Genomic DNA, 24,018 nt, shown 5'->3' with positions numbered 1-24,018 from the left:
ATATAGAGCTGACCTGAAACATCAACTGAAGAAGTGCAGCTGCTGTCCCCCACTTCATTGTGCACCTCAAAAGTATACAAGCCCCTGTCTCCCCTGTCTGCAGAAAAGACTTTCAAAGTAGATATATTGTTGAAAAAGGTAATTTGGTATTTGCGATCACTCTTTAGTTCTCTGCCATCTTTGTACCACTTGGTGATCAGCTCAGGTGTTCCTCCTACTTTGCACTCCAACGTAAAAGGATTGCCAGCCATTACTGTGATTGGCTCGGTCTTCTCTAAGATGACTGCTGGTTCTGAAATAGGAAGGGAGGGGTCTGTGTGTCACAGGGAAATCTACCCACAAACCTGTGAGCACAGGTGTAAGCAGAAGGCAAAGGCTGTGCAAGCCAAGGCACAGTACCTACAGTGGAGTAGGCTATACCCACCTAGGACCTGTAAAAAGGCAGAGCACTCCCGCATGCCAGCATCATTTTTGATCTGACAGATGTACTTTCCAACGTCAGTTCCCTCTGCACTGGCAATCTCAAGAGTTGCAATGTTGTCCATAAACCACATTTGAACATTTTCACTCTCCCTAATAACTTCACCCTTATCCTTGAGCCAGACAACAGAAATTGGTGGGGATCCTTCCACTACTGCCTGCAGGGCTGTTGGCTCCCCGATGAAGATTGCAGTATCACTCAGCTTCTTGGCAAACCGTGGAGGTTCTGATAGCAAAAACAAGGAGGCAGAGGGCAGTTAATCATACATGCTTGCTTCTAAGAGCGACAGCCAGGAGATCAAGAAAAGAGGGCAGTGATGTTGATCCTCTAGCATACAAACCTTTGAATTTCACTGGGCAGGTGCAAGTGTCACTTCCCACCTCATTCATAGCTTTGCATTGATATTCTCCAGTGTCTTGAGATTCCAAATTGAGAATATGAAGACTGGCAACGGAGTGTTTTGCTGTCACCTTGAACTTCTTGCTGCTCCTGACCTGCCTCCGGTCCTTGAACCAAGCCACCTCAAAGGGTGGGGTCCCTGCTATCTCGCACTGCAGGATAACATCTGAGCCTTTAAGAGTGTCCACAGGGCTTGGCACCTTGCTAAAAACAGGTGGTTCTATAAAAAAAGAATCACATCATAATGTGTGAGCTTCCTTCTCTGGGTGGGTTTCTGGATAGTAGCAGGAAGCAACATATTCAGGAAGGGAGCCTACGCTTATATTGTAAACACATATTTAGCTTTTAAATATGTGGCCTCACATCTAAAAATTCCCAGCACTCAAGAGTCCAAAGGGCAGAAAATGTGATACTTCTGCACCTGTTTGGAATCAGTGCTCAGTGTCCTTCCCCAAAAGCCACTTTCCCTGCACTCTAATGTCACATTCCACTTTACATTCCATCTTTCTTCCCTACTCTTTCTAGTCAGGAAAGCTACAGTCAGTGAAGCTCAGCTACACAGCCTCCTCTTCTGTCTTAAATTTCATTCCTGTCAGTATTGCTGTGTATAAAAAGGAGTCAGAGGAATGGCTGAAAAATATTCCCAGCTCCCTCACCATGGCTGGTGTTCCATCTAATCCATGCTTCCGTTGTGATCTGAAAAGCTTGCCTTGTTCAGCCTGCAACTGACTTAAACGGGGAGACGAGGGAGTGACTGCACAGTGCTGAACACCCACCACCCTTTCCTGCCTGATCTCAACAGCATTTAAATGCTAGAGAAGCTGAAGAGACACTGGCCCAGCAGCCAGCAGCTGCTGCAGCAGCAGTGGGACGTGCAGCTGGGAGCAAGCGTAGCAGCCAGGGGTTCTGGTGGAGAGTGGAGTCGTGTGCTGACCTTTCACTGTGACTGAAGTGCTGCAGCTGGCTGTGCCCGCAGAGTTGTGGGCTTCACAGATGTAATCCCCAGCATCTTCAGCCGTGGCACCCAGGATGGTCAGTGTTGCCACAGAGTCTACAAAGGACATGTGCAGCCTGTCGCTTGCCTGGAGTGCCTGCTCATTTTTGTACCATACGATTCTGATCTCTGGTGTGCCACTGATTTTACATTCAAGCTGAATTGTGTCCCCCTGCTTCACGAACCGCAAAGCTTCAGGTTTCTTGATGAACTTGGGAGGTTCTGCAGAACAGAATAAGTATGTAGAGAATGACAACATACCTGTTTGGCATGTGAAATCTACAGTGCTGAGCAAGAGTTCTGGAAGGCACAAGAGTACTGCAGCACAAAAATAAAACTGTTAAGAGGTTGGGTGCATCCCCACCTAGAGTTTCCTCTCAAGGAAATACAGAAGATGAAGAAAAGAAGGCAAAGATAACAATTAAAACTATGTTCTGCCAGCTTTTACAGACAGTTGAAGCTGTAAAAGATACACGAAGAATGGTTACTCCACCCAGTCAAAATTTTGCTGTTACCTTTGAGTGGTAACAAGTAACAGGGTTCCCACACCAACATGAAAGACTGACAAGCCCTTCATCCCTGGGAGCAACAGAAACACGGTAGGGATCATTTTGCTTACTTACACATCTTTAAATTATAATTTTGCATGAAAAAATTAAGTGATTCGTAGTCTAGATTAAATAAAAAATTCAGAACTCCAACTGAAATCTTTAGTAAATTCGAAAAAGTCACCTATACAGGCCAACAAATGTAAGGTAGAGGTGCATTTACTAATCATTTTCCACATAGCAATTGCTATGAGTGACTACCACAGTGACTGCAGTTTAACTATTAAAGTAAAAAGCAGTGTGAGTGCAACTCTCCATACAAACAGGTTCACACAGGTACCTTTCTCCTTGAAGGTTTTGCAGGCACACAAGACTTCTGCAGTTACGCAGTATGATGGGAGAAGATCATGACATAATTAATGTCTGGGGTCTGGAAAGCTACTTTCTATGTATTTCTAAACTAGAAATGGTGGAAGATCAAAGACAAAAAGATCTCTTTACCCCCAAAAAAGAAAATGTACAAACCAAGGTGACTTAATACCTTTGACACTGAGTTGGGCTGAGCAGAAGTCTTTCCCAGCTTCATTACTAGCTTGGCAAGTATATTGTCCAGAGTCTCCTTTACCCACTCTGAGCACTCGAAGGTGAGATGTGTTGGCTGTGAATGTAATATTGAAATTTCCTCCAGTTCGGATCTCCCGACCATCCTTGGACCACGTTATGTGTATTGGCTGGGCTCCCGTAACATGACATTCAAAGTCAGCACTTTCTCCAAAAGGCACATCAATAGATTCTGGTTTGATGTCGAAGACAGGTGCTTGCTTGGGTTCTAGAAACACAAGAAAACCATGTAATGCTCACACCTCAGAAAAAGCTAATCCAACACACAGGTACCATTGCATGCATGAAATAAGAAGGATGAGTCTGTGATCCAAGTAAAAGTTTTGTAAGCCAACACACCTGCCACTGTGAGCCGAGCACTTGAGGTGGCAGTGCCCACAGAATTGGTGGCGGTGCAGGAGTATTGCCCAGTATGATTCATCTCGGTTCGCACCAGTTGCAGCACTGCTACGTTATCTACAAAGGATGTGTGCACATTGTGGTCATCCTTGAGCAGCACACCATCCTTGTGCCAGGTGACAGTAATGGGCTCTGAGCCATTGAGCCGGCACATAAGTTTAAGGGGTAAACCAGCAGGGTGCTCAATGTCCTTTAATTTTCTTGCAAAGGAAGGTGGTAGTTTGCGTTCTGGAAGAAAGCAAGCAAAGGATAAATACACCCCAACTTTTTATAGTTTTGCAAGAGAAAAAGCATTTTAGCAAGGTAGTATAAAATCATCACCTTGGACTGTTAAGAGAGCCTTTGTAGATGCAGTTCCTACACGGTTTTCTGCCTTGCAGGTATATTCTCCACTGTCGTTGCTAGCCACTTTGTTGAAAATAAGAGTAGCAACATTGTCTTTAAAGAACACTTTATACTCAGGAGTAGACCTGAGTTTTGTATCACCTTTATACCAAGACACTGTAATTTCTGGTGTTCCAGCAACCTGGCATTGCAATGTTGTGTAAGACCCAACTGTCACCTCAAGAGGTTCCAACTGCGTAACAAAGTAGGGAGGTTCTAAAAAAAGAGAAGCAATTAGACAGGTTTATTGTGTGCCAGGTTTTGGAAAGCATACCCTTGAAAAAAGGCAAGGTAAAGAAGCAAAGGGAGCACACACCTAGGGTAGAGACTACAGCCTCACAAACATCTCTTCCTGCCTCATTTTCAACATGGCAAGTGTATTCTCCTGCATCTTCTTTGGTGCTGTCAAGTATTTCCAGGATGCAGGATTTCTCTGTGGTGGTAATGCTACACTTCTGAGATTGTGAGATGGTGTGGCCATTCTTCTTCCATGTCACAGAGATGGGCAGGCTGCCTGTGTAAGTGCCCTCTAGGATGATGGGCTTGCCAGGCTCCACATACTGATCACTCAGTTTCTTCACAAAGACAGCTGGCTCTAATGAAAGGTAAGCCACAAAAGTTGAGCACAATGTGCCAAATGGAGAGAAGGAAACAACAATTTAAGGTGAATGAAGAGATGTCATCTTTACAAACCTTTTACTGTAAGGTGTGTTGTACAATTTACCCTGCCAGCGTCATTAGTCACTAGACAAGTGTACTCTCCACTTTGGGGAGGAGTTACATCAAATAACTCAAGCTCCACAACAGACTCCTCCAAGTAGATATTGCATTTGTCCCCTGGCACAAGTTCATTGGCCCCTCTAAACCAGTTAACCTTAAAAGGAGGGGTTCCTCTGACAACACATGTGAAATTGATGCTTGTGCCTGGCAATACATCCAGAGGCTCTGGGGTCCTCTCAAAAGAAGGTGGCTCTAAATAAACAAAAGAAAACGATAGGTAAGACAAATTGCTGCAGCATAGCTCTGGTATTTCCACACACCTACTGAAGATAAAGAGCAAAATCTTTATTTTTCTGTCAATAATTTTCCCCAAGAATATTTACAAAAGACTGCAGATAATTTCAAGAGAGAAAGAGAAAAGAATAGCTCAGAGAGCTTCCTGACCATCATATACCCACCTTGTACAGTCAATACAGCACTGCATTCATCTGAGCCAGCTGTGTTGGTAGCTTTGCAGGTGTAAGTGCCAGTATCTGAGTGGCTCAGTGAATTCACTTCTAAAATACATAGGTTATCTGAAAAGGAGATTTGATGTTTTTCTCCACTGACTAGCTTAATTCCATTTCGGAACCAGGCAACAGAAATAGGAGGTGAACCTGACACTTTACATTCCAGCAGTGCTGAGGAACCCAGAACACAAGGGGTTTCCTTTAGTTTTCTTGTGAAAGAAGGAGGAATGATTCGGTCTGCATAAGAAAACATAATAAATCCATGGTTAGAGAGAAAATGAATAAAGGAATGGAAGAAAGGACAGAGAATATGGCCAAACAAAAGCTTTTGTAAAAGGTAGAAGACAAGCTACCCAACCAACCTAAAACGTCAACCGATGCTGTACAACTGCTTTTCCCCACGTCGTTTTGCACAGCAAAAGTGTACAATCCACCATCTTCCTTTTCTGCATCCATAATTTTAAGTGTAGATACATTATTGAGGAAAGTGATTCTGTACTTTTGGCTGCTGGTCAGTTCTTTGCCATCCTTGAACCACCCAGTGGAAAGTTGTGGTGTGCCTGCTACTTTGCATTCCAAAGTACAGGCATCTCCTATAGTAACTTTCATTGGCTCTGCTTTCTCTACAATGACTGCAGGCTCTGGAAGGAGAGATGGGTAACATGTATGGTTAAAACAGGGTTTGATTAGTATTAGCTGTAAGTATGATAGCACTGTGAGAAGGGGTTTACAAGATGGGGTTTACACATTTGATATTAAGGAAATTTCAATTTGGTGGGGTATGAAGTTTTTTACAGCTGCTTTTCCCATCCTTTCTGTTACCCTAAATTGCAAATTTCAGATGCTTTCCAAAATTCAGTAAAAGTATTTTAAAATATTTTAAGTAATTTAAAAGTCTATTTTCATTTAAAATATAGAATAATTTAATCTCCCTCTCTGAGCAGGCATGAGCAGGAAACATGACAGAAATACAGAGTGGTTCCTTTCAACCTTATTGCTGGACAACTGGAAATATGGAACCTGACTTCTGCTTGATGGGGGGAGAAGGTTTCTCTATTTTGTTTGTTTTTAATTCATAGGTATAAGCAAAGTATACAGCTGATACCAAATAGCCAAGTTTCTAACTGTAAAAAGAAACTTCCATTAATTTGTGCTTTTTACCCACCTAGAATAGTTAAGGTAGCCATACACTCGCGACTTCCAGCATCATTTCTGATCTGACAGGTATATTTTCCAGCACTGCTTGTCTCTGTGCGCACAAATTGCAAAGTTGCAATATTTTCCATAAATGTGATCTTTGTGTTCTCACTTTCTCTAATAACTTCCTCTTTGTCTTTAAGCCACTGCACAGAGATTGGCTGGGAGCCCTCCACTCTTGCTTGTAACTCTACTGGTTCACCAACTACAACAGTCACGCTGTTTATTTTAGTCAAGAATTTTGGTGGTTCTGAAGAAGAAATATGCAGTTACAGTAAATACTCACAAAGTTCCAGCAAAGAAGAGCAATGCAGCGCCCTTGGGAGCACTGCAGAGGACGCATGTAACAGTACTTTACCTTTTAGCTTCACAGTGCAAATGCAAGTGTCACTTCCCACGTCATTCTGTGCTTTGCACTGATATTCACCGACATCCGCAGCTTCGACATTAAGAATGCGAACGCTTGTGTGGTAGTTTTTGGCTGTAACCTTGTACTTCTTACTACTGCGGATTTGCCTCCTGTCTTTGTACCATGCAATGTCAAATGGAGGTGTTCCTGAAATCTCACATTCCAGGCTAACCTCAGATCCTTTGACAATGTCTACTGGAGAAGGCTTCCTGCTAAAGACAGGAGGTTCTAACAAGGGAAGAAAGGAACATTTAGAAAGTACTCTGAAGCTCTTTGATCAACAAAGAGTCTACAGATACCAGTTTCTGGAAAACAGGACCGCTGAGAATATCTACAGGATGGGCAAGACTTCCCTCATTTTCTGGGTACAATATGAAATGAGCTTGCACAAAGGTGAGTATTAAGAACTCTTGGCTCCTCTTTAGAAAAGGTAAACAGAGGGGTGACATTGGCAGAGAGGGTACAGGGCTCATTTAGCTGGTAGTTATCTCCCATATAGGGTGTAAAAATTACACTAGTCAGTTTGTGTCTGTTCTTTCTCTTTGTATTTCAGCTCCTTGATATAGCAATTCTCACTACAAACTGTCTTGGATATTAAAAATACAGAACTGGGGAAAAACTAGCATAGGACTCATCATCTGCATTAAGAAAATCATCTCTCTTGTTTAGACACTGGCAGAGAAGATGAGGGGGCATCAAGAAACAAATATGACATGAAGAACAGGGCAGTCCTGAAATAAATTAACCTCATGTTCCTGTGTATTTCTAAGGGATATGAGCACCAGGGGAAAAATAGGATGCAGTTGGAGAACAAGAGGACAGCTAACCTTTCACTGTGACTCTGGTGCTACAGCTGGCCTTGCCGGCAGGGTTGTGAGCTTCACAGATGTAGTCACCACTATCATCAGTGCTGAGGTGATTCATTTCAAGCACGGCCACCGAGTCAATGAACGATGTCCGGAACTTTTCACTGGCAACAATTTCATGGTCATTTCTGAACCACACTACTTTCATCTCTGGAGATCCACTTACTTTGCACTCAAGCCGGGCTGAGTCACCCTGCTTGACTACTTTTGCTGCCTCTAGCTTCTTAGCAAACTTGGGGGGTTCTAAAAAACCAAAAAAAAAGTGGGGTCAGGAATGTCTGAATTAATAATTAATACCAGAGAGAAAACAGGTGGGAAAAAGAGTCAAACAGCTGCAGGTTGCAAACACAGGGTAGGGAATTCACTTGGCAGTGTATCAAAGATCACCAAGGTGGGCTTGGCAAAAAGGAAAGAGAAGAAGGAGGCAAAAAGACAACAACACAACAAGAAAGAGTTCACACCTGTTACCATCAGTGTAGTAGTGCAAGAGTCACTGCCAACGTCATTTGAAACGTGGCAAGTGTAATGCCCACTCCTAGAAGAATCCACTGAATAGAGGGTTAAGAACCCAGTTGAACCTTCGATCCCAATGAAACAAGTTGGACCAGATACAAGCTCTAAGTCTTCTTTGAACCACTTTATTGTAAAAGGTGGTGTTCCTTTCAGTGTGGCCTTAAACTCCACCGTGGAATCTGGTACAGCTTGCTGGCTTTCAGGTTTTACTAAGAAGCTTGGTGGCTCTGCAGTTTTTAAGAAAAAGAGTTACATCAGAAATGTCTAAGAATGAAGAAAATCAGTGAGGCAAGCATGGAGAGTTTTCAGTAAGTATTAAGATGTATAAGAGTGCTATGTTAGCATAAGATTTAAGGTATTTTCCCCAGTATTTATCATAGATAAGAAGTAGTAAAAGAGTTTCAAACCTTTCACAGTCAGGACAGCACTGCAAGAATCGTTTCCAGCAACATTAGAGACACTGCATGTGTAATTTGCACTGTCTGCCAGCTCTAGGTTAGCAATCTCGAGTGACATAGTGTTCTCATGGCACAGGCTTCTGTATTTTGCACTGTCAGTTATCTCTTTTCCATCTTTAAACCATTTTGCAACAATGGGGAGTGACCCAGAGACTTTGCACTCCATTTGGATAGAAGATCCCATAATGGCATCCTTTTTGGTTAGCTTTTTGATAAATACAGGAGGAATTGATTGATCTGCCCAACACAAAAAATAGCAAAAACACTGGTTAACTCCTTGCTTATCTTTCTTGGAGATTATTTTTCATTCCCTCCCTGATGGAATGGCAATACAAACCTAGCACAGTCAGAACAGCTTCACAGGTGCTACTTCCGAAGTCATTTTCAACCTTAAAACTGTATGTACCACTATCCTCCTTTGATACAGGTTCAATCCTGAAACTGGCCACATTGTTTTCAAAGCTCATTGTGTAGTATCTACTGGGCAGGAGCTGCTTGCCATCTTTGTACCATCTTATTCGGAGCTCTGGTGTCCCAGCCACAGTACACTCCAAAGTCACGGGGTCTTTTTCAGTGACTTTAAGCGATTTAGCCTTTTCTATGATCTGTGCAGGCTCTGAGGTATAAAGAGTATAAAAATTACAGCAGTTAGCTACATAGACAGGGAACCAACTTTCCAAATACTCATCAAGGTTACGCCTTGTACACACCTTGCACAAAAAGCAAAGCAAAGCACTTCTCCACGCCAGATTCGTTCTTTGCCTGACAGGTATATCTCCCTCTGTGGCTGAGGTCAACATTAGTGAGCTTCAGTGTTGCCACACCGTTCTCAAAGGTAATGCGGTGGTGCTCATCATCTTCTAGTATTTTCTCATCTTTTATCCATGACACAGATAGAGGCTGAGCGCCTGCTACGACGCACTGAAAGACTGCATCACCTTTCAAAATGCTCGTGACGTTCTCCAGCTTCTTGACAAAGGATGGTGGCTCTGTGGTGTGAGTTTTGTTTGTTGTTCAGAAGAGAAGTCGTTGAAAGGGAAAAGGAGAAAAAGAGATCATATAAAGTAATCCCAGTTGCTACACTTTAGCTGAGGCATATAATGTTTGAGGTGTGCTTCCTAGAGGACTGACCTTTTAAGCGGAGTCTTGTGCTGCAAGAACAGCTCCCACCTTCATTTGATATAATACACTGATATTCACCAACATCCGATATGTCACAGTTAGTCACGTTAAGAGTAAATACTGATTCTTTGGTGGAGATGGCATATTTCTTGCTGCTGAACATCTCCTTGTTGTTCTTCAGCCACTTCACCTCAAATGGAGGGGTACCAGTCACCTCACACTCTAGTGTGGCCTCTGAACCCTTCACTACCTCGGTGGGACGCAACTCCCGAACAAAGGTTGGAGGCTCTATGAAGAAGAATGAGGGGGAAGTAGGTAGTAACCTTAAAAAGTTTGAGGGGAGAAGAAGCATCTCCTACTTCCTCACCCCAGATACACGACAGAGATGACAAGATGTTCAAAACCAACCTTTCACTTTCAGCTCGACGCTGCAGCTCTCACTACCTGCATCATTGTGGGCTTCACAAACATAAATCCCACTATCTGCCACTCTGGCTTGAGTGACTCTCAAAGTGGCTAAGCCATCTATGAAGGAGATGCCATATTTCGCTTGGTCAGTCACTTCATTCCCATCCAGGTACCATGTAATGTGGATCTCTGGCGTGCCTACTACCTGGCACTCAAAAGTGGTGGACTGTCCTTCACGCAATGCCACTACAGAAGTTGGCATCTGAATAAATCTGGGGGGCTCTAGAAGATGGACAGAGAAGATGAGGTTTTATAATATTCAAGGTAGGAATGAAAAACCCCAGAATTTAAAGAAAAGGCTAAAAGGCTTCCTCCCCCTCCCGTCAAAACTGCACAGGAAAATCAGTATCAAAAATCCAAAAACAGAAGATTGGGTTGCACACCTTTTACAAAGAGAGTTGCTTTGCAGGTTGCAGTGCCCACATCATTGCTTATCTGACAAGTGTAGTTCCCAGAATCAGATGTCCTAGCTGAGAAGAGCTCCAGAACACTAGAAGTGTCATCCTTCCAGACAGATCGACTGGCTCCAGACAGGAGCTCCTGGCTGTCTTTAAACCACTTTATCTGCAGAGGAGTAGAACCTTTCACCAGTGCTTTGAACTGAACCCTAGCATTGGGCACAACCTCTTGAGACTGGGGTTTTTCCACAAAATATGGCGGTTCTAAAACATGCAAAAAGGAAGAAAAGGGATTACTCTGAGATGAGAAAATCTAAAATTATGAATGAGAGGCCTAAGACAGGACAAAGTAGGAACTCAAACCTTTGACTGTTAGGAACCCGCTGCATTGGTTGCTTCCTGCTTTATTTGTGGCTTCACAAGTGTAAGAGCCGCTGTCTGTGCCTTCCAGTTGATTTATTTCCAGAAATGCAGTATTATCATGAAAAGAGTATTTGTGCTTTTCACTTGCTGTTATTTCTTGGCCATCCTTGTACCACTGGATACTTATAGGATGTGAACCAGACACTATGCACTCCAGGTGGACAAAAGACCCCTTAATGCTGTCCATTTTCTTGAGTTTTTTGGTGAACTTAGGTGGTATAATGAGATCTGTCCAAGACAGAGTAAAAAGACAAAATATGAAATTCAACCATGATTGTGGCAGATGTCAGCTCAGGAGAAACGATTTTGTATCCAAAAGCAGTAATAAGAGAGAGCCCATACACACCTAGGACATTAATGCTGGCAGAACAGCTACTGCTCCCAACATCATTTTGAACCTCAAAGATGTATTCTCCACTATCTTTCTTGTCTGCATGAAGCACCTTTAAGACTGAGACGGTATCTGTAACACTGATCTTATATTTTGGGCCCAATGTCAGCTCCTTGCCATCTTTGAACCATTTGGCTGTAATAGGTTTTGTTCCTGAAAATTTACACTGCAAGGTTGCTGGGTCTCCCTCAGTCACATCTATTGACACAGCCTTGTCCACAACTGTAGCAGGTTCTGTCATAAACAAGCAGATAGAGTGTTAAGTGCATCTGTAAAAATCACAAGGGAACCATCTCAGATCATTGCAAGCCCTTATCCTGGTAAGACCAACCTTTGACAGTCAGCAGAGCAGAACACCTCTGAATTCCTGCCTCGTTTTTAGCCTGACAGAAATATTTCCCATCATGTTTCAGCTCAATAGATCTCACCATAAGAGTGGCAACATTGTTCACAAAGGTCATTTTGATATTGCTGTCTTCAATCACTTCATCATTGTCTTTCAACCAGGACACAGTGATGGGCAAGGAACCTTTAATAGCAGCCTGAAAAACAACTGTTCCCCCTCGAAGGGAGCTAATGTTTTCTATCTTCTTCAAAAACTGCGGAGGTTCTGGCAGGAAGAAAGTGATTATGTAAGTACAAGTCTGGTGTGTAACAGTGTGGCATGGCAACCACACTGGGATAAGAGCATGCTAGTGGTGTTCTGCACCTTGCACTAACCTTTCAGCGTGACCTCTGAATGGCAGAGGCATGTCCCAACTTCATTTGTTACTCTACACTGATACTCGCCAACATCAGAAGCATCAAACCTGAAAACATGGAGGCTAATCAAAGATTTCTCAATGCTTATTCTGTGCTTCTTACTGCTCCGCACGGGTTTATCATCTTTCACCCAAAACACTTCAAAGGGAGGTGTGCCAAGCACCTCACACTCCAAAACCACATCAGAATCCTTCAAGACTTCCATGGATTGAAACTCCTTGCTAAAATAAGGTGACTCTACAGTGCAAAAAAGAAAGTGCAATTTGCGTTAATCATACTTTTGAAGCCGGTACCACTGTACTGAGTTTAAAGACACAAACTGTGTGGCTGGCTATCACACACACCTTTGACTGTAACAACACTACTGCAGATATCTTTTCCAGCATCATTTTTGGCTTCACAAATGTATTCCCCACTGTCTTCAGTATCAACCTCTGAAACACGGAGTATTGCCAAAGATTTTGTAAAAGATATCCTGTATTTGTCACTCTCCTTTAGCTCTCTATCATCCTTGAACCACGTAATTTTAATCTCAGGAGTACCGGTGACTTCACAGGTCAGCTCAGCATATCCACCTTTCTTTACCAGATGAGCAGGCTCTAGCTTCTCCTTGAAGGCAGCAGGTTCTGTGGATTTAAGAAGAGTGTTCAGGACACAGAACACGGGAAAGAGTGCTGCTGTGTTAATCCAGCAGCTAGAATTTTAAATAAGAGTAAGAACGCAAACCTTTCACAAATAAGTTTGCACTGCATGTTACTGAGCCAGCTACATTGGAGACTTTGCAGGTGTATTTTCCAGAGTCAGTGGGTTTCACTGCATAAAGCTCCAAGTAACTTGCTAATGCTTCTGTCATAATGTAGCAGGCTCCTCCTGTCACCAGCTCAGTATCACCTTTAAACCATTTCACTGTCAGTGGCGTTGTGCCTTTAAACATTCCTTTGAAATGTACGGTTGATGCAGGCAATACATCTTGGGACTCTGGTTTGACAGTGAAGCTGGGTGGCTCTAGATTGCGTTGAAAGAAAAAAATTGTCAAGAGTAAGAGAGGGCTTGTATTTTGGGAAAGAAAAGTATTATCACAAGGTAAGCAAAATTCCAAGAAAAGTGAAGCAAATTGCCAAACCTTTTATAAACAAAGTGCTACTGCTCTCTTTGCTACCAGCAGAGTTTGTGGCTCTGCAAATGTAGACCCCAGCGTCACTTGCATCTAGGTGTTTTATTTCCAAAGATGCTGAGCCTTCTGCAAAGTGTACTGTGTACTTGGCACTTGAAGTGATCTCAGTGTCCTGCTTAAACCAGGAGACAGTCATTGGAAGAGAGCCTGAAATTTTGCAGTCTAGGCGGCACGAGGCACTAATGACGCTGTCAATATTCTTCAGTGGTTTAGTAAAGAAGGGAGGGAGAGTGCGATCTGTTGAGAGTGAGAAAAGTGACAGAAAGGAACACATGAGCAAAACAGGAGTGCTGTTCTGCTTCTGGCTCTGTTGGGCACAGAGCAGAGCAACAGGGCTCTTTGCAAAGAGGCAGTACCAACCTAGCACAGTGAAGCTGGTAGTACAAGAGCTGATGCCCACATCATTGGATATCTCAAAGGTGTATTCACCACTGTCCTGCATTTCAGTGGCATAAAACTTGAGCTGGGCAACATTATTTTTGAAGCTGATCCTATATTTTTTGCTGGCAGGTAGTGGCTTTCCATCTTTGAACCATTTGGTTTTCAGCTCTGGAGTGCCTGTGACAGTGTACTCCAAAACAGCTGGTTCCCCAGCTGTAACCTGGATCATTTCAGCTTTTTCAATTATTTTGGCAGGTTCTACAACAGAATTAAACAACTGGTGTTAAGGACAAAAGGAAATTTCTTCTCTCAGGTAGGAGACTGCAGGGATCACAGCACTTCTCCACTGACCTTTCACTGCTAGTTCACCAAAGCAGGACTGACTTCCTGCATCATTCTCCGCCACGCAGGTGTATTTGCCACCAGAGCTCAGCTGAACTCCAGTAATTTGCAGTGTTGCTAGACCGTGATCAAATGTCACTCTCACATTGTTATCATCTTTAATAATGTCTTTGCCCTTCATCCATGTCACAGAAATAGGCTCTGACCCTTTCACCACAGCCTGTAATGTTACACTATCTCCAGCCAGAGCTGTCACATTTTCAATTTTCTTAACAAAAGATGGTGGTTCTAGTTCAAAGAAGAGAGACAAGAAAAAAAATATTCATCTACTATTATATCACCACATAAAATCTGCTACTTAAAGACAGTTTTGTAAGACACTGTGTGCAGTACATGCCACAACTCAGCAAAAGAGCAGGCAAGTTGGAGAACTACTTTCTCCAGCCAGGAGCTAATGGCCCATTAATCTCAATGTTCTTTAAAGTCACGGGTTTGATGCCAGATATGACTCAAGACACACACAGAATTTTAAAAGAAGATACTCTTTCTTCCCAGCCTCCCACAAATCCAAAGAAAAGACATTTTACAAAATAAGAGGTTTTTGCCAATCCCTTCAGTAAGAGGAGTTTTCTCTCTCCCACTGACCTTTCAAGATGTATGTGGCACTGCACATGCACTTCCCGACTTCATTAGCTATCACACACTCGTATTCACCGACATCTGCACTATTAAATGAGGACACCTCCAAGGAAATAACAGCCTTCTGACAGGTCAACCTGTATTTTTTACTACTGCGAATCTGCTTCTTGTCTTTGTACCAGCTAATCTCAAAGGGTCCAGTGCCAGCAACCTCACACTGAAGAATGGGGTTTGTTCCCTTCACTAGCTCTGCAGGTTCAAGTGTTCGGATGAAAGATGGAGGCTCTATAAAAGCAGTAAGAAAGAATTAGTCAACCATGCCGAAAAAAAAAGAAAAAAAAAAAGGAAGAAAGGCTTTTCTCAAGAATGTGACTGGCAGCACCAAGAAGAACAGACCTTTGACAACCACTTCACTGATGCAACTGTCACTTCCAACCTCGTTGACAGCTTCACAGGAGTAGGTCCCAGTGTCATCAACTTTCATTTCCAAAATATCTAACACAGCCACAGAATTAACAAAGGACATCCTGTGCGTGTTACTTTCATGGATTTCCTTATTGTTCTTGAACCAAGTAACCTGGATTTCAGGAGACCCTTTGATTTTGCATTGAAGGCGTGCAGAGTCGCCTGGGGTCAGTAAATAAGATGGATCGACCTTCTTCACAAAGGATGGTGGTTCTGAAAATGGGAAGAAAAGGGAAGAGAGAGGAGGAGAGGGTAAACAAGGGAAGACGGGGAAGAGGAAAGGGGGTGGAAAGGAAAAGGGAGAAAGGAAAGAAAGCTGAAATACAAAGCTTTGAAAGATTGCTTCCCAGAGCAAGAACAAAATACAACTTCACAAGAGATCAGCATAATCTTTGCTGAGCTGCAGTTTCTGTGGTTTTGTTTTCCCTCTTCATCCATCTCTCCCCTGAAGGCAGGAGCAATTCTTGATTTTCTCTGGTGCAAGAAATATTGAAGTAACACATGGCGCACGGTAAGGCAGCAGGAGAAAAGATTTCATGGGGAACGAACCAGGTGGCAGGTCTGAGAAGAATTCACAGTGCAATTTCAGCCCAAAGAAGTCTTTCACCTGTGAAAGAAGAAATGGGGAACCCAAGAAGACAAAAAGAAAAGGGGGCATAGAGCTATCTTACCTCTGACTGTGACGCTGGCAGAAGAGGAGCTGCTTCCTGCCTCATTTGAAGCAGTACACACATAGTGGCCTGAGTCCTTGAGCTTAGCCAGAGGAATCTCAAGTGAGGCTATTTTGTCTTCAAAGTAAATCTTATAATCTTTGCCTGGAGGGATTTTGTTTCCATCCTTTGTCCACCCTACAGTTACTTTCCTGTCTTCATCTACCTGACATTCAAGGCGTATCTTTTTATTAACTGCTGACTGTACTGACTGCAAATCTTTAATGAAATGGGGCTTGTCTATAATGACCATTTCAGTCTGGCAAATATCAGCCCCAAACTTGTTGGAAGCTTTGCAAGTGTAAACCCCTCTGTCACTAGCAGTAAGAAGGGAAATTTCTAAAACATGTTTATTTTCCACTTTGGAGATCTTATGGTGGTCTGAAGGTGAAATAGTGGTTCCATCTTTCTGCCAGGTGATGTCGATGACTGGAGTGCCCGAAACAGTACACAGGAACTTGGCACTTTTGCCAACAAAAGTAGTGATAGGTTCAGGTCTGGTAAGAAACGTTGGTGGAAATGCCTCTGCAAAACAAAGGGGTTCAATGTTATCAAGAGGTGAGGAACAGAGTCATATTTGCCAGGGACAGAGAGCAAGAGAGGCCAGCTTGGCACTGGACACTCTTAAGCAAAAGAAAACAGCAGTGGGGGAGATAAGAGGTGTTAAAGATGAAAAATTTTGGCTTTTGGTTTTGTACTTCTTCAGTCTATGGATTGCTCCAGAGCTTGAAGGCATTTTGAATCTCTGGAGCAATGTACAAACCAAAGGAAAATAAACAAAAATCCTTCCTCAAGACTGAGATGTTTTCACACTGTTCTCTCAAGATGGACAAGTTTGCATGCCTTTCACTGTTCATGCACCTTTTTCTAGTCTCTTGCACCTAGCACTTAGCAAAGATCACATAAGGACTCCTCCCAGAAAGAGAAAAGTCAGAGTAAAAAAAGTCACCACACAAGAAACACCCAAAAGATGGTGGTTTTTTTGTTTTTTTTTCCTTTTAAGAAAAAAACTTGCTGTATAGCTCTCAATAGACAACAAGTTAGCAAACTGAAACCCTTTAAACCTTCTTTTGTTTACGATCTATTTCCCCAGTCAGAGTTCCCCTTTGCCCACGGCACAAAGATGTTCAGGTATGCAGATCTACACGACCTGCGTCACAAGTATAGTTGCAGGATAAATTTACAGTGTTAGGATAATCACACAGTGACTATTACACCAAGAAATCAGATTTAAAAGTGTTTCTTGTGGTTTGGAAGTTAAATAAACCTTCTTCAAGAATGTATTCACAAAGCAATCCCATGCTGTGTCTTCCTGTTCTCTTCCCCCCTTCTTTCTTTCCCTCTGAAACATTTTCACAGTGATTCCCTTCTCTTCATACAGAAAACACCTAAAAGCAGCATTCCCAAAAGTTTCAGGCTTGTGCCCGCCAAAACTAGGTATAGATTATGTATTATAAAGGCAACCAAGAGCCCTACCATACACATGTGCAAGTGTAGCTGTGAAAGCGTTACAATACACCAAGATATTTTATGGAAAAGGAGAAGTGTTTGAAAGTCTGGACTTACCAGTTACTGTTAACACAGCTGTAGAGCTTACACTGCCATGCTGGTTGGAAGCCTTACAGCTATATTCCCCACAGTCAACAACTTGAGGCCTTGGGATCTCCAGTGTGGAGAGGTAGTTGGAGGTGCGAATGGAGTATTTGTCCCCATCATAGATCTCTCGTCCGGCTTTGTACCACTGGAACTTGACATTGGGAGCCATCTCCACCTCACAGGTAAACTTGGCCACATGATTTACAGCCACTTCCAAGGGTTCAAGCCTTCTCCTCAGGATCGGTGCAACTGAAATTAGAAGCAGAGAGTAACTCAAAACTTTGCCTGTTGACATTCTGAAATTAAGTGATTGACTCACTGAAAAAAAATCCAAAAAGGTGACATACTTGCAATTCACATAAAGTGACTGTAAAAGAAAAAAATATCTGCAAGAAATGAAAGCAGTACTAGATAGACTCAGTGAACAGAAAGTCTTACACTGCATAATGGCATCAGGAAACAGTGGTGATACTGGAAAAACAAAGTGAAATAGCAATGCACAATAGCAATAGGATATAAATATATGGTAACCTGTCCTGGAGTTGTGAGAAATTATGGTGTGAAGAAGAAATGGTGGTGAATTTGTGCAATGACTCTAAGGAGTGAGAGAGGGTGCAGCAGTGAGAAAAAATGGGAAGAGCAGGTCCACTTCTCAGGCAAGAACAGGAGAAATGGTTGGCATTGAGATGCAGTTTTGTCCTGACCATGCTAGTGCAATAAAACAACAAAGTTCCTGACCAAAGACTGGGGTAATGGAAGTGAGAGGTCTTGAAATGTGGTAAAAGGAGACCATCAATCCAGAGAGAAAGGGGGCCCTCTGATTAGCGGCATGATGGTATTAAAACTATATCCCTGTCCAAAGATACACATGGGGAGGTTCATTAGTAGAGCAGTGCATTAGAAACATTATTTTATCCTCATAATCCAACCTCTTTTAACAACTGTGAGTTTTGCTGCTGTTGCCCTTTTCCCAGCTTGATTCAGTGCCTCACAGGTGTACTCTCCTTGGTGAATCTCCCTGCACACATTGCTTATTACTAGTGTATATGTGTCCTGATCCTGCAAACACTTGAATTTGTTGCCTGAAGAGACCAGTTTACCCTCAAAGTACCAGTTCACCTCTCTGACATTTGTTATGACAGACACAAGCCTGACACTCTCCTCTTCCTCCACAACAGTGTCAACCAGTTTGCTGCGCATGATGAGATAACTTTCTTTGCTCAGCTCATCCTCTTGCTTTCCAGCTCTAGTTTCCAGACCCTCTCTGCCCTCTTCCTCACACTTTTCTTCCCTTTTCTCTTTTCTTTTCAGTGTTTCTGTGGGTGTCTCAGTAAGAACATCTGCAGAGACTACATCAGCAGTGGCTACAGCTGCACCCACATCCTCGATTTGACCATGCTCAGTCACAGTGTTGATTACTTGTGCAGACAAAGGGTGTTCCAGTGTTTTTTCTGCCTCCATAGTTCTCTCAGCCTGCTGGGGCTCCAGCTCAAAGATTTCATCACAGGATTTTCCTGAGAGAAGTCGACTGGAAGAGAATGGCAATGCTTTAGATTTTTCACCAGTCAGGGGATATTTATCTTCACAAAGACAGGAATATAAAACTTCCTTCAAGACTGTGGTCTGGTCAGCTGTCTGAATGTTGACTTCTCCCAAGGAGACTTGGATTTCTATGGGACTGCATCCTCCTGTGGTCACAACATACGTGCACAAGGTATGTGTATTCTCCTTGGTGATGTTTATTGCCTGTACTTTAACATCTTCTTTATCAGCCAACCATTCTGAAAGCGAGATGTTTTTCTCACTTACCACTGCAGTTTTCAGTGCATTTCTGATTTGAGACTTCATGTCTAAGCTGCAGCTATTGGGAACCAGAGCAGTGAGCCTACTGTCTTCGCTGAGGACTTGGCTTGGCTGGAGCTCCTGAGAGTACATGGTTTCATGGGAATGTCTCTCTGTCCTCTGCCACTGATCAGCATGCTCTTCCTCCACGGACTGGTTTTCTTCCAGCAGCAAGGGAAATCTCACAGCCTGCCCCTCGTGTATTCTTGCAGCAAAATCTTCCTTTGCTGTCTCCAGGAAAGAAATGTTCTCTAAGGGGACAGGTTGGCCCTCAGTGAAGGCCAGCTCAGAGAGAAATCTGGGTTCAGCCTTCAGCTCACCTTGTGCTCCCTAAAAGCCCTCAAGGATCTGGATTTGGTCACCATCCATGGCATGGTTCTCAGTGGTGCTTGACACCTGTAGAAGGGTTTGGGAAGCCTCTGTCTTCAGGGCAGCCGGTTGCTCTGCTGCCTTGGGGCTGATTTTCTCTTTGGGCATGAGTACCTGTGCAGCTACAGTCCCAAGGCAGCCTGGCAGCTGTGTCTCCATCGCTGCTGCAGGCACCACGCCCTGGGGGCCAGCAGGGAGGGCTTCCAGAGGCTCTGACGCTGCTCTCTTGTATTGTGGCCACCTGGGTGAGCATCTCTTCAACACTGCGTGCTCCCAGACAGGCTGGTGGCAGGCCAGGCAGGACATCCTCCCTGGGCAGCATGTACACTGCCTGGCTCATCTGGAGCTGAAGGAGGGTTGGAGGCTCGCTCGAGGGCTCAAGAGTGAGTGCTTCTTCCATTGCAGGGAGCTCACCTGCCTCCTGGTACAAAAGGGGGCTTTGGTCCTCGGCCACCGCGGAGCGCTGCAAGGCTGGGCTGTGCCTGCACACAGCAGGCTCCTCGGGCAGCACCCGGAGCTCAGCAGAGCCGAGCCCTCACCCAGGGCACTCGCAGCCCTGCAGAGAGAGCCCAGAGCCCTGCGGGCAGTGCCGCACCGCCAGAGAGCCCGGGCCGCCGGGGTGCCGAGCGAGGGAGCCCCGCACCGAGGGGAGCTGCTCGCTGCCCTGGCACCGCAGCTCTCGGGGCACGGCTGGCCCTGCACGGGGCGCTCAGGGAGTGCCCAGGGCCCTGCCCTGCCCTGCCCGGCTCCCCGCTCTGCCGTGCGCGCTGCTGGCCTCGCACGCAGCTCACCCTGTGCTGCACACCTGCACACGGCAGGGTGAGCCTGTGCTCACTGCCAGCAAGCTCCAGCCTGCAGTCCATGCCTGGGCTCAGCTTCGTGCTGTTGAAAAACCGCTGGGTGCTGGGTGTGGGGCTGCCCGTAACCGGAACAGAGAGCCTAGCTGCATCTCCCAGCCAGACTGCAACATCTGAGACCTGCTTCAGGAAAACAGGGGCTTTGCCCTCTTCCTCAATTTTCATCTTTGCTTTGCTGAAATAAACTGGTTCTCCAGGCTCAAATTCAAGTGTTTTCTCTCTATCAGGCAACTGAAGGCCGCTCCTGTAGCCTTCATTTCTTCCCTCCTCAGAAGAGGCAATAAGAGACCTAGTGATGTCTGTATGGAAAAAATTGTTTAGTTTTACTAGAATATTTATGAAAACACTTGTAGATAGCAACACACAGTGTTAGGGCAACTATTTTTCTATGTCTGAAGGCTTTCTCAATACTATACAGCAGCTAGCAATGAACAGGAGGTCTGTGATGTCCCCTTGCTGTCACACCTGCCAAAACGAGTAAGACATGCTGTGTTGTCAGGCTGCTTAGGAATTTCCTATCTTGATCAGGACAGGTGTGCCTTTAAACCTGACATCACAGTATGGGTTAGGCATATCCCTCCAGGGTGCACTGTGCAAGTAACAACCAAGCAACATTGATGCATTTCACAGATATAATTAAAGTGGTATGTGTCATACATATTTGTATGTACACCTACGCAAACAAGTACAGCAGAATAGTGCTAAGACCCTCATGTAATTCAAAACACCAACAAAAAAAGTAGAATGCCACAATTAGGACTGAATCCCCTCCACAAACCAACCAACAAACCACAATCTTTTCAGCGCACTAACCTTTCTTCTGATGCATAGTTCATCTCTTTAAACTCTACTTTTTGTCTAGCACACCAAAAGATTACCCCTACCTTACCAGCTTTGTCCTGGTTTTGTCATTGGACCCTTAAGTTTACAACATCATCATTATTGCAAGCATCACAAGCTTAAACCCTTAAATTAATATAATTGATTTAAATCTCTGCTTTTGAATCCCTCCCTGTTCAAGATGTGGCATATGAAAACTGCCACAACATGAAAGAAAAAGAGAACAGGCTTTTAAGACTTTTTGTCTTCTCACTTTTGTGAAATCATAGATATATGCGTTGGACAACTTCAGTTCCAAAAGTAGTTTAAAAATTAGAGGAAGCAGAGGTCAAGAACATCTCTGTAGATGTTTGACAATAGAAACATCAGTGAAATACGGAATTCCCAGGAATGGAACAATTCATGAAACGCATGATTCAAGGAAAACCTTTGGAAATCAAATACTTTTGTCCTCACTGAGTTAAGTTTGCTCAGTCAAGACTCAGAGTATTTGATATAAATACTGGAAAGATAGAAGAGTTTAAAAAAAAGAATAAAAGTGTGAATGGATTAATATCTTTAGGCACTGTAATGGTGAACCTCGATAAGCTTCTCAATTACAGTGTCTTCAATTTTAAAACTTACTGAGAGATAAGAATTTTTGCTTCACTCCAACAACAAATATAAAAAAGAACAGACTCTGTCACCCAACTCCTGCTCATTGGTTTTAGTAATTATTGGTCTTGCCACAAATGCTATAATGTAAATTACATAGCATAGCGCGTACAATGATTAACTGCAGAGAAGAAATGCTTAAGTAGAAAAACAGATTACAGTAGTCCTTCAGCATTACTTACCAACCTTGGTAAAACAGTAATAAATTGTGCAATTTGAGAATGGGTGGTAGAATTGGGCCAATTTAAAAAAAAAAAAATAAAATTGCAGAGTGAAACCCATGTTAACATGGGAGAATGCTTTATACACAGGAGCATGGCAAAAATGAATGCACTTTTGTGTGTTCCTGGATATTTATGAGATAAGAACTATACAGATACTTTTTCATATTTTAGATACGTCTGTAAAATGAATAAAGTACAAGAAGCTATGAACTTAAATAATTTCATATTTATTTCACAAATTAACCATACATGTTAACATTCAATACACATTGATGACAAATAGACATATTTAATTCTTTTTTTAAGATACTTGTTTTGTAGAAATGAAGACAACATTAATCTGAAAATAAAATTGTGAGCTTTTTGATTCCTATGAAAACACAAAATTCTGAAAAGAGATAGTCAAGCTATATGAGTTGTCCCAGACTAAGTTCATTCAAGCCTAGGATTACTCCAGACTTAATAATTGTAGCTTAGGTGAATCAGGTGCTCCTGGCTAATGTACAAAATTTAAACCAAGACTTATAAATTTACATAAACCATAAACACCACTACATGGGTAAAGATGCTTGGCCATATATTTCAGATGTGAATATGAACTTGGACCTGTGTGGTAGATGGCTCTAATACCAAGTTATAGGTCTCTTTCTGCTAAAAATATTCAGATTTACATGCAAAATAAACACACTTCACAACTGCACAGGACCTAATCAAAGGGCCTCTGACCTCCCGACTTTGGAGCTAACAGACCTCTCACATCACAGGTGACACAGAACATCACACAATTCATGCCAACCTCCCTAAGGACCTCTGCTGTCTAATGAACAGTTAGAGCTACACAGCTACACAAGGAATGGATTAAGGACACAACATGGAGTAATTCTTTCCCAGCACAACATGGGGTCAGACAGTCATGCTTCTCCTTCCTACCACCATTACCTGTCAGAAAGCACAATTAGCTCTGCCTTTTAACATACAAATCCTAAACATTTATCAAGAGGTTATGGTTGAGAAGATACTAAAGTGACACGTTTGCATTGGCCTAAACACTTCAGTCATTATGCCTGGGTATTGGGTCATTAGAACTTGGCCACTCCTGACTTTTAATTTATATCAGGCAACATGATTGGGCAAAGTGAATCTTTTGAACAAAAATTACTGTCCCAGGTGAGTGATGGGATAGTCTTAGAAGATAACAGATTTTTTTAGACATGGTGGTCTCACTGTGAAGACACATCGAACTCAAAAATAAGAAATTGTATGAACATAACCGAACATACTATAGGAATAGTTTTTATGCTTATATTCACCACTCTGCTTAAAGCTTGCAAGGCAACTGACAGGAATTTGCAAATAATTAGAAGAATCTCAACAGGTAAACAAAGTAAAACTAATTTTTGATTAGGGATCTTAAACTCAAGATCCCACCATGACATACAGGAGGCTGGAAAGCTGGTATATGCATTAGAGAGTAATTTAGTTTCTGAGAAACATTAATTAATAACTTTCCTCCATTTAACAGATTTTCTTAATCAATTTATCATTGTTTATGTAAGCTAGATTTAATTCTCATTTAATTACATCAGCTACACCTGATTCCTCCAAAATATCAGTATTACTTTAAATAGAAAAATATATATTCACATTGAGAACATTAATGTAAAAATCTCCTGTGCTGAGAAAATGCCACAAATAACAACTGAATATATTCCCCTTATTTCTGGTCATCTTGATACATAGCATACTCAACTGTTCTTAATAAAAAAAAAGAGAGAAAGAAAAAAGGAATATGTAGAGGTGTAGTTCTAATGTGAAACAAGAATACTGCATAAAAATATCTTACTTTTTTACTACTATGCATAT

General features: G+C 42.8%; 1 protein-coding gene across 1 annotated transcript in view; it reads right to left on the bottom strand.

Annotated features, from left to right (window-relative positions):
• Nucleotides 1-24,018, bottom strand: part of TTN (titin) — a 238,200-nt gene that overhangs the window by 168,648 nt on the left and 45,534 nt on the right. Inside the window, 36 exon segments of the mRNA XM_042779450.1 lie at nucleotides 14-292; nucleotides 425-706; nucleotides 822-1,100; nucleotides 1,815-2,096; nucleotides 2,964-3,251; nucleotides 3,383-3,670; nucleotides 3,764-4,042; nucleotides 4,143-4,421; nucleotides 4,520-4,798; nucleotides 5,005-5,292; nucleotides 5,418-5,696; nucleotides 6,221-6,502; nucleotides 6,611-6,889; nucleotides 7,489-7,770; nucleotides 7,989-8,267; nucleotides 8,448-8,735; nucleotides 8,836-9,114; nucleotides 9,209-9,487; nucleotides 9,630-9,908; nucleotides 10,029-10,310; nucleotides 10,472-10,750; nucleotides 10,850-11,137; nucleotides 11,256-11,534; nucleotides 11,632-11,910; nucleotides 12,021-12,299; nucleotides 12,407-12,688; nucleotides 12,789-13,067; nucleotides 13,186-13,473; nucleotides 13,597-13,875; nucleotides 13,969-14,247; nucleotides 14,605-14,883; nucleotides 14,995-15,276; nucleotides 15,735-16,298; nucleotides 17,340-17,618; nucleotides 18,299-19,541; nucleotides 20,372-20,736. Coding sequence (XP_042635384.1) covers nucleotides 14-292; nucleotides 425-706; nucleotides 822-1,100; nucleotides 1,815-2,096; nucleotides 2,964-3,251; nucleotides 3,383-3,670; nucleotides 3,764-4,042; nucleotides 4,143-4,421; nucleotides 4,520-4,798; nucleotides 5,005-5,292; nucleotides 5,418-5,696; nucleotides 6,221-6,502; nucleotides 6,611-6,889; nucleotides 7,489-7,770; nucleotides 7,989-8,267; nucleotides 8,448-8,735; nucleotides 8,836-9,114; nucleotides 9,209-9,487; nucleotides 9,630-9,908; nucleotides 10,029-10,310; nucleotides 10,472-10,750; nucleotides 10,850-11,137; nucleotides 11,256-11,534; nucleotides 11,632-11,910; nucleotides 12,021-12,299; nucleotides 12,407-12,688; nucleotides 12,789-13,067; nucleotides 13,186-13,473; nucleotides 13,597-13,875; nucleotides 13,969-14,247; nucleotides 14,605-14,883; nucleotides 14,995-15,276; nucleotides 15,735-16,298; nucleotides 17,340-17,618; nucleotides 18,299-19,541; nucleotides 20,372-20,736 — 11,454 coding nt within the window.

The sequence above is a fragment of the Catharus ustulatus genome, chromosome 7 (assembly GCF_009819885.2).
Source record: "Catharus ustulatus isolate bCatUst1 chromosome 7, bCatUst1.pri.v2, whole genome shotgun sequence".
Classification (NCBI taxonomy): domain Eukaryota; kingdom Metazoa; phylum Chordata; class Aves; order Passeriformes; family Turdidae; genus Catharus; species Catharus ustulatus.
This window is presented reverse-complemented; position numbering and strand designations above follow the sequence as displayed.